The following is a 13044-nucleotide window of genomic DNA, read 5'->3' as shown; positions in this document are numbered from 1 at the left end:
AAACAAAGTAGATGCATAAGAATTATCTGATACTTGACATTAAAATATTATAATTAATTTGTAAAGGAAGGAGAAAGGAATTAGCATGAATTGAATGTCATTTCTGTGTGTGAAGTTTTAAAATATATTATCATTGAATTCCCAGCCTTGCCAAATAAGTTATAAGAAGTGAAAACAGACTCAGAGTTTAAGTGACTTGCCAACTAGTGACATGCAGTACTGAGCTGGAATCTGAACCGTGGACTCTCTAACTGTAACTCTAAAGCCCAGACCATAAAAGTAAAATAGGTGAAATGTCCACAGGAGACTTGAGACCAGAAAAGAGTGTGGCTACAATGTGGATGTGTATTTTCATACTGTAACATAATTAATTTCTCTCTTTCTCAGTTGCTATTGCTTTTCCAAGCAATTTTTCTCATATTTTGGTGAGTTTGAGAATCCATACGAAACCCACTAGCCTCCAGTTCTCCGCATTTACATGCATTTGGCCTTTCTTCCCCCACCAGTGTTCCACGAGCTGCGGGGAGGGCACCCAGACACGAAGTGCCGTTTGCCGGAAGGTGCTGAAAACCGGTGTCTCATCAATTGTCAATTCCTCCCTGTGCCCACCCCTGCCATTCTCTTCATCCATCAGGCCCTGTATGCTGGCCACCTGTGCAAGTGAGTACGTCAGTGCTCTGGGATGGGGAGAGAGCAAGAGCGGTAGCTTTTCCTGAGCCCGAGAGCAGTGGGGATAGTCAGGCAGTAAAGCCCTCAGAGGGCCTCAGGCTGCTGATCTCAGCTAGAGATGGAAAAGGAATCTTAATTACACGTGGCCAGGCAGAAGGCTCTTCTCCACTGGGGGAAAACCAGCTTGCAGGAGGTAGAGCAAAGTGTACTTGCTGGCATGTGGAGATCTGGAAGCTGGAGTCAGTATATTACTAATGAAGTCTAATGTGACCCACTCCAGGATTTTAAACTAAACAGTGTGTTCTGTTTACTAGTAACCCCTAGAGGTATAACACTTCTGAGGTCTTCTCTCCATGTATATGGGGGCCATGATGCTCTGTAGGACCCAAAAGGGAGACATTCTCCTTCTCTTTCTCCTCTGCTTCTTTTTATGATTCTGATTTCTTTCTTTTTAAAAAAATATTTGTAATTATTTATTTTAATTGGAGGCTAATTACTTTACAATATTGTAGTGGTTTTTCCCATACATTGACACGAATCAGCCATGGGTGTACATGTGTCCTACATCCTGAACCACCCCCCCACCTCCCTCCCCATCCCATCCCTCAGGGTTGTCCCAGTGCACCACTTTTGAATGCCATTTCATGCATCAAACTTGGGCTAGTGATCTATTTCACATATGGTAATATACATGTTTCAATGCTATTCTCTCAAATCATCCCACCCTTGCCTTCTCCCATAGAGTCCAAAAGTCTGTTCTTTATATCTGTGTCTCTTTTGCTGTCTCACATATAGGGTCATCGTTACCATCTTTCTAAATTCCGTATATATGCATTCCATATATACACTGTATTGGTGTTTTTCTTTCTGACTTACCTCACTGTGTAATTGGCTCCAGTTTCATCCACTTCATTAGAACTGATTCAAACATGTTCTTTTTAATAGATGAGTAATATTTCTTTTTTAAAAATGTCCTTTTAAAGAGAGGAACTGTCTTTCTCCTAGAATCACCCTCCATCTAGAACCCTTCCTCTCAGTTTCTAGGGTTAGAAGGCCCCAAGAGAGTGATAGCAGGTTGCCCAGCTGCACCTCCTTAGCTCTCCCCTGCTTGATTGTGGCAGCAGCTTGATGGCCCACACTTGGTAGCCAGCTCCTCCCTTAAAACAAGGCAGGAAATGAAGGCCCTGGCCAAAGCAAACTCTAAAGCGCTTTCCCTCTCCTTTCTTTGGTCCCCATCTCTCTTTCTTCTCTCCACCCTCACCTTTTCCGCTCTCTCTTGTCGCTGCTCCTCACTCTACCCTTTCTCCACTCTCCGCTTCTCTTTCTGTCTGCTTTCGTTGCTTTCATTCCAGGGCCCGGGCGGCCATCCACAAAGCATAGTCCTCACATCGCTGCAGCAAGGAAGGTCTACATCCAGACGCGCCGGCAGAGGAAGCTGCACTTCGTGGTGGGGGGCTTCGCCTACTTGCTCCCCAAGACCGCGGTGGTGCTGCGCTGTCCCACGCGGCGCTTCCGCAAGCCCCTCATCACCTGGGAGAAGGACGGCCAGCACCTCATCAGCTCTGCCCACGTCACTGTGGCCCCTTTTGGGTACCTAAAGATCCACCGCCTCAAGCCCTCTGATGCGGGAATCTACACCTGTTCGGCGGGACCAGCCCGGGAACAGTTTGTGATTAAGCTCATCGGAGGCAACCGGAAGTTGGTGGCCAGGCCCTTGAGCCTGAGGATCGAGGAGGAGGCCCTCGCGATGAGGAAGGCCAGCCCCAAGGAGGCCCTGCAGACGCACAAACACCAGAACGGCATCTTCTCCAACGGCAGCAAGGCCGAGAAGCGGGGCATCCCCGCCGACACTGGGGGCCGCTATGACGACCTGGTCTCGCGGCTGCTGGAGCAGGGGGGCTGGCCGGGAGAGCTGCTGGCGTCGTGGGAGCTGCAGGACTCCACGGAAAGGAACGCGTCTTCAGAGGAGGACCAGAACGCCGAGCAGGCCCTTCTGCGTCTGCCCTTCACCATGGTGACGGAGCAGCAGCGCTTGGACGACATCCTCCGGAACCTCTCACAGCAACCCCAGGAGCTCCGCGACGTCTACAGCAAGCATCTGGTGGCCCAGCTGGCCCAGGAGATCTTCCGCAGCCACCTGGAGCACCAGGACGCGCTCCTCAAGCCGTCCGAGCGGAGGGGCCCCCCGGTGGCCGTCCCTCCCCATAAGCACGTGTCTGGCTTCAGCAGCTTCTCCCGGATCTTGTCCACTGGGGAGGGCGGGGGCGGCTCCCGCCGGCCGCACCGCAAACCTGTCATCGTCCGCAAGATCTCCGCCGCCCAGCAGCTCTCTGCCTCGGAGGTGGTCACCCACCTCGGGCAGACGGTGGCCCTGGCCAGCGGGACACTGAGCGTGCTTTTGCACTGTGAGGCCATTGGCAACCCAAGGCCCACCATCAGCTGGGCCAAAAATGGAGAAGAGGTTCAGTTCAGCGACAGGTGAGTTTTGCAGTTACCTGGTCTGGGAAGAGCTGGGGGGAAGGGGTCAACTTGTGCGGGCACCCTGTTCATTCTTCCTTCAAGGTGTTAGCAAGGATAGAGCTTAGAGTATTGGGCCTCAGGGACCTCTCTCATCATGGGTTTTACGCTCTCTCAGTACTGATGGACTGTTTAAGCAAAGATAAAGTATTTAATTTCTCTGAACTGTATTCTCTCATCTTTGTAAGATAATGGTAAGAATGCCTACAACCCTCAATCCCCATAGGATCGCTGAGATTAATGAGATTCTCTCCGGATAACTCTGAACCTTTGGCAGGAAGCTATCATTCCAGCCCAAGGCATTATTACATTACTGTTTTTGTGAGATGAACCGCTGAAAAGCTTGCACACCAGGATACTGTCTATGTGTGTGTGGTCCCCCAGGGCTGGGGACAGAGTGCAGCCAGCACCTGCTGCTCCCCGTGGGTGAGCCCATCCTCTGTCTGCGCTGGACAAGGCTGTTTGTTCCAGAAAGCTTTTATTCCCGGTTGGATCTGTGATTAATTATCCTATTATTTCTTGGTGTCTCTGTTTTTGTGTGTCTTTACTGGGATGACAGCATGCATTTGCAGGTTTCCTTGGGCCATGGCCATTCATAATGTAGAATCAATAGTGATAGAAGAGGTAATAATAGTATTTTTTTTGTACTATCTGTGTGCCAAAACCATGCCTTGCTTCCTACGTACCTCCTCTGTAATCTTTATAAACAGGCTTGTCCAGCCTTGACAACAAATAGAGCTGGCATTGACTGAGTAACAACTGTCTTCCAGGCAGGTGTAAATGCTCCGTGTGCTTTATCTCAGTGAATTCTAACAGCAGCCCTAAGAGGTAGTATAATTTTTATCCACACTTTACAGAAGAGAAAACCAAGCCTAGCAACTTACTAAAGATCACATTTATTAGGTGGCAGAGCCAAGATATGTGACAGAAATAAGAAAGGCAGCCAATGGAAGAATCACAGTCTATGGATGAGAGAGGAACTTTAAGGTCTGTGCTTCAGAGTCCTCATTTTAACTTATTATCTTCACTGAGTTCCTGAAGCATGCTCTTTTCATTAAATGTCCTTTTAAATACTATTGTTCAGTTAATCCTCTTCACTGGCCTGCTTATGAGTAAGGAAGGAAAGAAGGCAGGATATAGTATGTCAGGCAGTGTGCCGGGTTTATTTATATGTCACTACATTTGTTCTTCTGACAGTCAAGCCACTAAATTGACATTATCCTCCAGTTTCACATAAGAAATTGAAGTTCAGCAGCTCACCCAAGGTCACACTTTAGGAAAGGCCTGATTAAGGATTCAATATCAAGTTTATTGGATTCCAAAGAAGAGTTCTGTCTGCTCTTCCGAAACTTGATGAACAAACATGACTTTGTCCATCCGGCCTACACCTTGTGTGTTTTTGAAATGTCGACAGTATTGCTTCTCAACCTGAGCCCTTACAGATCAAACAGCTTTAATAACAATACTAATCATTTTTTTTCTGTGACACTCTGCTCAATGCTTTAAAGGTATTATCTTGTTTAATCTTAAAAAAAAAAAAAAAACAGCCTTATGAGATAAATACCATTACTGTTACAACATCAGTAATAAAAAAGCTAAGGCACAGATGTTGGACCCACACAGAAGCACTGGAGACAAGGATTGAATGCAGACAGTTTGTTTTGAGAGCCTATAATGGTAACCTCTCCTCTTGTTTGCTTCTTGATCCTCCCCAGCATAGATTTTCCTTGACCAGCTTCTCTGCTATGATCCCTGCAGTTCTTTCGAGAAATCTTTGTAAGGAGTCTGTGGGTTAGGCTAAAGTTGCAGTAAATCACATTGAGGTCACTGGGTCTCAGGGGGCAGCTCCAACATCAGACCCCCAGAAGGACGGGACTGATTGAAAGTTGTCCCGTGGTGCTCAGGTGAGTGGTGCACTGGAACTGCCTCTGTCATTGCACCGGTCACACCTATTATGCCCAAACTGTGCCATGCCTGCCATCAGCCAGTTCCTATTTTACTCATATCTTCTGGGCCTGTTGCCCTGAACTGGTGTTATTGAGATCAAAGGGAATAGCAGTTGGCTGTATGAGGGGAAAGATGGGAATTAACATTTCTTGACTAACTCCAGCCACTGTATCCCCATGCCAGCAACTTCCACAGCCATCATGTCTTAATGTCCACTGCCAGGTGTAACATACGAGCTGATAGCCTTATTTCAGAGATGAGGAAACCAAGGTTCACAGTAGTTAAGGAAGCTGACCCCTGTTAAATAGCTAGTAAATGGCAGAATCAAAAGAATAAATTCAAATCCAGTTCTGCCCAATACAAGCTCATGTTGTTTTGAGTGACTAAGTTCATGTTTTCATGCATCTCCTATATTTGATTCTGGATACCAAGTTGCCTCAAGACGCCTGCTGTTTTCTCCTAGCCTTTTCCAGGGTCCCTTCCCTACTTCCTCCTAAAGGGTTTACAATGACACAGGCCACTGAGATGGGGAAGGGGATGATCAGGACTTTGTTCTGCCTGGAACTTCAAGGAGAATATTGAGGCCATGGCTTACTCAGGGGTCCCAACAACTGCCTTGAGTGCTGGAGTTTATGAAATCCAAGGATCATGCCTCATCTTGGTCACTGGTGACTGCAGGAAAAATGTGGGAGGAATTAGAAGGACTGAGGTCTTTGGGCTGGTCTTGCCAAGGCCCTTTGCTTTCCATGGCCTTAGTCCCTTCATTTAAAAAGTGAGGGAGGTTGTAGCAAATCATCTCTGATCTACCCTCTTCATTCCTTGATAGAAGGTCACAGAAGGTTAAAACCCTTGTGCTAATGGAGAGTGGGGAGAGCCTTGAGCATGTTACTTCGAAATTTGTCCTACAAGTTATCTTCTGAGTGGTTCACAGAGGTTCATTGATCACACGAGTTTGGGATATGCTCGCTTAAAGTTAAACGTATGTATTTACTTCTGGACTTTACTTCTATTTTTTAATATAGTATTTGATTTTTTCTTTTTTTTAATAAAAGTAATGAAAAGGCTATAAAAAATTCAAATAATACCTGAATCTATAAAGTAAAAATGCAGATCTCTTTCATGCCCCCAGTTCTATTCCCCAGAGGCTGTCAGTCTTAATAATTCAGTATATACCCATTTAGAATTTTTATATATTTTACTGTATTATATATGTCACATACGCACATAAGATTTGTGTTTTTTAATGCAATGTTATGTTTACAAATTTGAATTAATTTCTATTCAACAACATGTCTAGGAGACATTTCAGAATAGTATGTAGAGGTCAATATCACCTTTTTAAACCACTGATTACTGGTCTTGAATGTATTTAACTAACCCTCAAGGGAAATTACTTTGGTTTTTCCGTTTTAAACTCCTATAAGCATTCCAACATGTATAGCATGCAGTGTTTTCCAAGTACTTCTTTGATCAATGAATAATTTTTTGGTCTAATAATCTCAAGGACATCAATAATTCTTAAAATACTACTTTTGCCTTTTAATTTTTACCTTAATGGGCATTAGGAGTCTAATGGCTTTAAGATGAAGAAGAGTCAGCAGAATCTTGCTAAAAAAAGAAACCTGGCAGCCAGTTGCTAAAGATGAAAAGTTGTAGGCCTAGGACAGAAGAGAGCAAATTCTAGGTCATGAGCCACCAGGATATTAGTGGGAACAGGGGATTACATAAAGAAGGAAAGCACAGGGACTTAATGAGCTTCCACTGGTTAAGACTTCTCTTTCCAATGCAGGGTGTGTGGGTTCAATCCCTGGTTGGGGAGCTAAGATTTGTGGCCAACAAAACAAAGCATAAAACAGAAGCAATATTGTAACAAATTCAATAAAGACTTTTAAAAAATGGTCCACATTAAAAAGAAGGAAAAAAACCACATAGGGGTCATGAGCAAACAGTACTACAGTTTTTGCCACTATCAAGATATTTTTTCCAGATCTAGCCTTAACGGAACTTTTTAATGCAAGTTAATGGCATGCAGTAGGGAAAAATAAGAGATTTCCGTTTCTGATCCTTGACATCATAATTTTTCCATTTTGCTTAGCTAGCCAGTAAGAAATATGGCTGGAGCTTAGTGTTTTATGCAGTTTTCCAAGTGCTGTTTGAGAAAATAAAATGGTTGCATCTGTACAGAACACACAGGAGCCACAGAACTGCCATTGGGACTGCTCTGCTGTGGCTGTTGGTGACCTCTTTTGTGTTGGATTTCATTGCTTGTCATCATTCCTGTGTCTGGTAGCGGTTCAGAAATGCTCATTTATTTTTAAACAGAGAAGTGCTGAAATGCTCGGTGTTATAGTTCAGTTAGTCTGTTTTTGCTTAGTACCCAAATCCATCTTTCTGAAAGAGTCTGCAAATTTCAGCCGGCTATTGGTCTGAAGGACTTTACAGATATATTCAAGTACACTCCGAAAGCCTGAGCCACCAAGAAAGTGACTGAAGTCTGTTGTCTTGGCTTTTAAATATGCCAAAGCTTGACTTAAAAGAAGCTGGCTTTCAGAAAGAATCACTAACATTTCAGATACTACTGCATCTCATCAGGTGTATAACTTACTAGTTAAAAGGAATTCACCTCATTCTTAGAAGCACATGTCAACTTCTTAAGCAATCGTTTACAAATCGTTTAGTGTATTAAAACATCCTGATTCTTCCTAATTCCTACTTCTTCCTTTATTTCACATACGTTCCCATGCTTACTCTGAACCAGACCGCATGTTAGATTGAGGGATGGAGGAAAAAGAGGCTCATTCCCTGTAAAGGCAACTCAAACTCTAGTTTGGAAACCAGAGAAGTAAATGCAGGGTGTAAATGCTAAGTGAAAGGAAGGCATATTTCTTTATCTCATAAGTATTAATCTATCTGTCATATACCAGAGACACACCTACTTGCTGAGAATATTGTGGTGAATGAAACGCAAGTTCTCTTGCACTTCATGAACATTTAGATATCTACTCAAATGGCACACGTCGGGAAGAAAACTTCCCTGCTCATTCTGTCTAAAAGAGCACTCCTTATCATTCTCTGACCCTTTAACTCTATTTTACTCACAGAATTTTATCATCCTCTGACATATCGCATATGGATGTGTTGATTTCCTGTCCATAATGGTAGGAATTTTCTTTACTGCTGTGTCCCCAGTGCTGGAAAGAGTACCTGGCACTAAACAGGTACTAAATAAACAGTGAGTGAATTAATGAGTGAGTGCGAAGCAAGACTGTAAACACAGAAAAGGACACAAGAAAAATAGCAGATGGTGATGAGTGCTGGGCAGGAAATGAAACAGGGCTTTGAGAAAGAATGACCTGGTGACCTCAGTAGGTGAGTTACTCTGAAGAGGTGACCTGAAAGCCGAGAGCTGAGTGATAACCAGGGTCCAGCAATAGCACATCAGAAGGAAGAACCTTCCTGGGCAAGGGAGAAGCAGTGCAAAACTCCCAAAGCGAAGATGAGTTTATTGTGTTGAAAGAACTCAAAAAGAAGACCATTTGGCTGGAGTGTGGCAGGCTGAAGGTAGAGGTGATATGGGATGCCATGGGGGCAACCAGAGACCTGGATGATAAGTTGGGGTTTTGGTCTGAGCACCACAGGGAGATTTTAGAGGCTATTAATCAGGAAAGTAAAATGATATGATTTCCATTTTTATTGACCCACACTGGCTACTTTGTGGTAAGTAGATTATAGACAAGCATGAATAGAAGCTGGGGAGCTATCAGGGGGCCCTTTGCAGTTGTCCCTTCAACTCCCCAAGTATCTCTGTTGGCCATTTGGTAGTGATAGGTGCCAGAGAATGAGATCATAAATAAGGAAATGTCCCTGCTCTCCAGAAACTGAGATATACTGGAGGGCTACTAGAGAATACTACACTCCAGTGGTTTGAAAACATTAATATTATCACTCTCAAGTAGCTAATTTATAACCTGGAAATGTTTCACATATAGAAGGCTATCTTAGGTCCCCCACCAAGGTTGTTAATTATGCGTTTTTAAAATCCTTACCTGATATTTCCACTCCGTTCATGATGGAGTTCTCTTCTATTTGCCCACCTTGCATCTGGGGCCACATGTAACATAGAACATACACTCTTGTGTAAAGCCTCCTCCCCCACAAAAAGCTTATTTCTAGTTTGTTCAAAAAGAAGAAAGTTGTCTCACAAAACATGCCTTATCTAATCTGAGCTCTCAACAACATTCTACACAGGCTGAAACCTTCTTTCTAAAAACGCTCTCTTACTACTTTAGAAACCACACACACTTGGCTTACTTCCTACTTCTCTGGTTATTCTATCTCAGCATCTTTGGGATCCTTCCTTCTCTACCCACCTATTAGCTACCCACTTAGAAGTCTCACTCTGTATACACTAGTGACCCCTTGGCTCCAGGACTCCTCTGTATGCTCATTCTCCTGTATCTAGCACAGAGTACATCTTTCTTCTGATTCAGATGTAAAATTGTCTGCTAGACATACTAACCCAGATGCCCCACAAAAGGTCAACTCAGTATCTCTAAGGACTTTCCAGGTGGTGCTAGTAGAAAAGAACCTACCTGCCAATGCAGGATGTGGATTTGATCCCTGGGTTGGGAAGATCCCCTGGAGGAGGGCATGGCAACCCACTCCAGTATTCTTCCCTGGAGAATCCCATAGACAGAGGAGCCTGGCGGGCTATAGCCCATGGGGTCACAAAGAGCTGGACACAGACTGAAGTGACTAAACACACATGCACAATATCTCTAAAACTAAACTCCTCAGTCCTTATCTCAGTAAAGAATACCTCCAGCCATCCAGCTTTCCAAGCCAAAATATAGGTATGCCTCAGAGATAGGGCAGGCTCAGCTCCAGATCACAATAAAGCCAATATCACAATAAAGCTAATCAATAATTTCTTGTTTCCCAGAATATATAAAAGTTATGTTTACACTACACTGTAGAGTGCAATAGCATTATGTCATAAAAGCCAATCTATATTCCTTAATCTAAAAATATTTTCTTGCTATCATCTGAGCCTTCACAGAGTCACAGTAGTAACATCAAAGATCACAGATCACCATAATGAATATAATAATGATGAAAAACTTTGAAATATTGCAAAAACCACCAAAATATGACACAGAGATGTAAAGTGAGCAAATGCTATTAGAAAAATAGTACCAATACGGCCTGGATATGAGGGGAGTTTGGTAGAGAACGGATACACGTATATGTCTGGCTGAGTCTCTTCGCTGTTCACCTGAAACTATAACAACATTCTTAATCTAACTATTGTTGTTCAGTCACTAAGTTATGTCTGACTCTGAAACTCCATGGACTGCAACACACCAGGCTTCCCTGTCCTTCACTATCTCCTGGAGTTTGCTCAAACTTATGTTCACTGAGTCAGTGATATCATCCAACCATCTCATCCTCTGTCATCCCCGTCTCCTCCTGCCCTCATTCTTGCCCAGCATTTGGGTCTTTTCCAGTGAGTCGACTCTTTATATCAGATGGCCAATGTTTTGGAGCTTCAGCATCAGTCCTTCCAATGAATATTCAGGGTTGATTTCCTTTAGGGTTGACTGGTTTGATCTCCTTGCTGTCCAAGGAATTCTCAAGAGTCTTCAAAAAGCATCAAAGTCTTCAGAAAGTTCAAAAGTATCCATTCTTTGACTATACTGATCTTTGTTGGCAAAGTACTATCTCTGCTTTGTAATACGTTGTCTAGGTTCGTCATAGCCTTTCTTCCAAGGAGCAAGTGTCTTTTAATTTCATGGCTGTAGTCACTGTCTGCAGTGATTTTGGTGCCCCCCAAAATAAAATATGCCATTGTTTCCATTGTTTCCCCATCTATTTGCCATGAAGTAATAGGACTGGATGCCAAGGTCTTCATTTTTTGAATGTTGAGTTTTAAGCCAGACTTTTCACTCTCTTCTTTGACATTCATCAAGAGGCTTTTTAGTTCCTCTTCACTTTCTGCCATTAGGGTGGTGTCATCTGCATATCTGAGGTTATTGATACTTCTCTTGACTGTCTTGATTCCAGCTTATGATTCATCCACCCCAGCATTTCACATGATATACTCTGCATATAAGTTGAATAAGCAAGGTGACAATATATAACCTTGACATACTCCTTTCCCTATTTTGAACCAGTCTGTTGTTCCATGTCCAGTTCTAACTGTCACTTCTTAACCTGCATACAGGTTTCTCAGAAGGTAGGTAAGGTAGTCTGGTATTCCCATCTCTTTAAGAATTTTCCATAGTTTATTGTGATCCACACAGTCAAAGGCTTTTGTGTAGTCAATGAAGTAGAAGCAGTTGTTTTTCTGATGATCCAGTGGATGTTGGAAATTTTTTTAATTAATTTACTTTTTAATTGAAATATAATTGCTTTACAGAATTTTGCTATTTTCTGTCAAACCTCTATATGAATCAGCCATAAGTATACATGTATCCCCTCCCTTTTGAACCTCCCTCCCATCTCTCACCCTATCCCATCCCTCTGGATGTTGACAGTTTGATCTCTGGTTCCTCTGCTTTTTCTAAATCCAGCTTATACATCTGGAAGTTCTCAGTTCACATACTGTTGAAGCCTAGCATGAAGGATTTTGAGCATTATCTTGCTAGCGTGTGAAATGAGGGCAATTGTATGGTAGTGTGAACACTGCCATTTCTTCGGTATTGGAATGAACACTGACCTTTTTCAGTCCTGTGGCCACTGCTGAGTATTCCAAATTTGATGGCATACTGAGTACAGCACTTTCACTGCATCATCTTTTAGGATTTGAAATAGCTCAGATGGAACTCCATCACCTTCCCTTGGTTTGTTCATAGTAATGCTTCCTAAGGCCCACTTGACTTTATACAGCAGAATGTCTGACTCTAGGGGAGTGACCACTCCATCGTGGTTATCTGGTTCATGAAGACCTTTTTTGTATAGTTCTTTGTATTCTTGCCACCTTTTCTTAATCTCTTCTGCTTCTGTTAGGTCCTTACTATTTCTGTCCTTTATTGTGCTCATCTTTGCATGAAATGTTCCCTTGGTGTCTCTGATTTTCTTGAAAAGATGTCTAGTCTTCCCCATTCTATTTTTTCCTCTATTTCTTTGCATTGTTCCCTTAAGAAGGCTTTCTTATCTCTCCTTGATGTTCTTTGGAACTCTGCATTCAGTTGTGTATATCTTTCCCTTACTCCTTTCCCTTTTGTTTCTCTTCTTTTCTCAGCTATTTGTAAGGCCTCCCCAGACAACCATTTTGCCTGTTTGCATTTCTTTTTCTTCGGGATGTTTTGGTCATCACCTCCTGTACAGTGTTACAAACCTCCATCCGTGGTTCTTCAGGCACTCTGTCTACAGATCTAATCCCTTGACTCTATTTGTTACTTCCATTGTATACCCCGAAACAACATAAAAAGCTTTTTAAGTGTTCAATAGAAGCCATCAGATACTAAGGAAAAGAAACAAGGAAAAATAGCACCAATAAGCTTGTTCCATGCAGAGTTGCCACAAACCTTCAATTTATTTAAAAAAAAAAAAATAGTATCTCTGAAGCACAAGAAAGTGAAGTGCAATAAAATGAGGCCTGCCTGTATTTCTAGACTGTTCCAGTTCTTCAATGGGTCTTTCACCCTCCACTGACCTCCGTTCCCACTGCCTGTCCTTGGCTTATGTGTCAGCTCTCAATGATGGCAGCAGCCTCCTAACTCTATATTTGCCTTCTCAAGACAAGGGATTGGCAAATTCCAGCCAGTGGCTTTACATTTTTTAAAGAGCTTATTAAGAATGGCTTTTGAAGGATTATTAAAAAAGTCATTGAAATTGAGCCCAGAGCTGTTTAATTAACTTGCTTAAGATCCCTCACTTAATAAGTAGTGGAGCTAGGGTTTGAACCCA

At 43.0% G+C, this 13044-nt stretch overlaps 1 protein-coding gene across 4 annotated transcripts in view; it reads left to right on the top strand.

Moving 5' to 3' along the window:
• Positions 1–13044, top strand: part of ADAMTSL1 (ADAMTS like 1) — a 1120558-nt gene that overhangs the window by 962471 nt on the left and 145043 nt on the right. For all 4 annotated transcript variants that reach the window (XM_070794493.1, XM_070794491.1, XM_070794494.1 and 1 more), the window contains 2 exons: positions 507–660; positions 2022–3147. In XM_070794493.1, the coding sequence (XP_070650594.1) occupies positions 507–660; positions 2022–3147 (1280 nt within the window). The remainder of the gene's footprint in view (positions 1–506; positions 661–2021; positions 3148–13044) is intronic.

This window comes from Bos indicus, chromosome 8 (genome assembly GCF_029378745.1).
Source record: "Bos indicus isolate NIAB-ARS_2022 breed Sahiwal x Tharparkar chromosome 8, NIAB-ARS_B.indTharparkar_mat_pri_1.0, whole genome shotgun sequence".
NCBI classification, from domain to species: Eukaryota; Metazoa; Chordata; class Mammalia; order Artiodactyla; family Bovidae; genus Bos; species Bos indicus.
The sequence above is the reverse complement of the archived record's forward strand: the minus strand, read 5'-3'. Positions and strand labels throughout refer to the sequence as shown.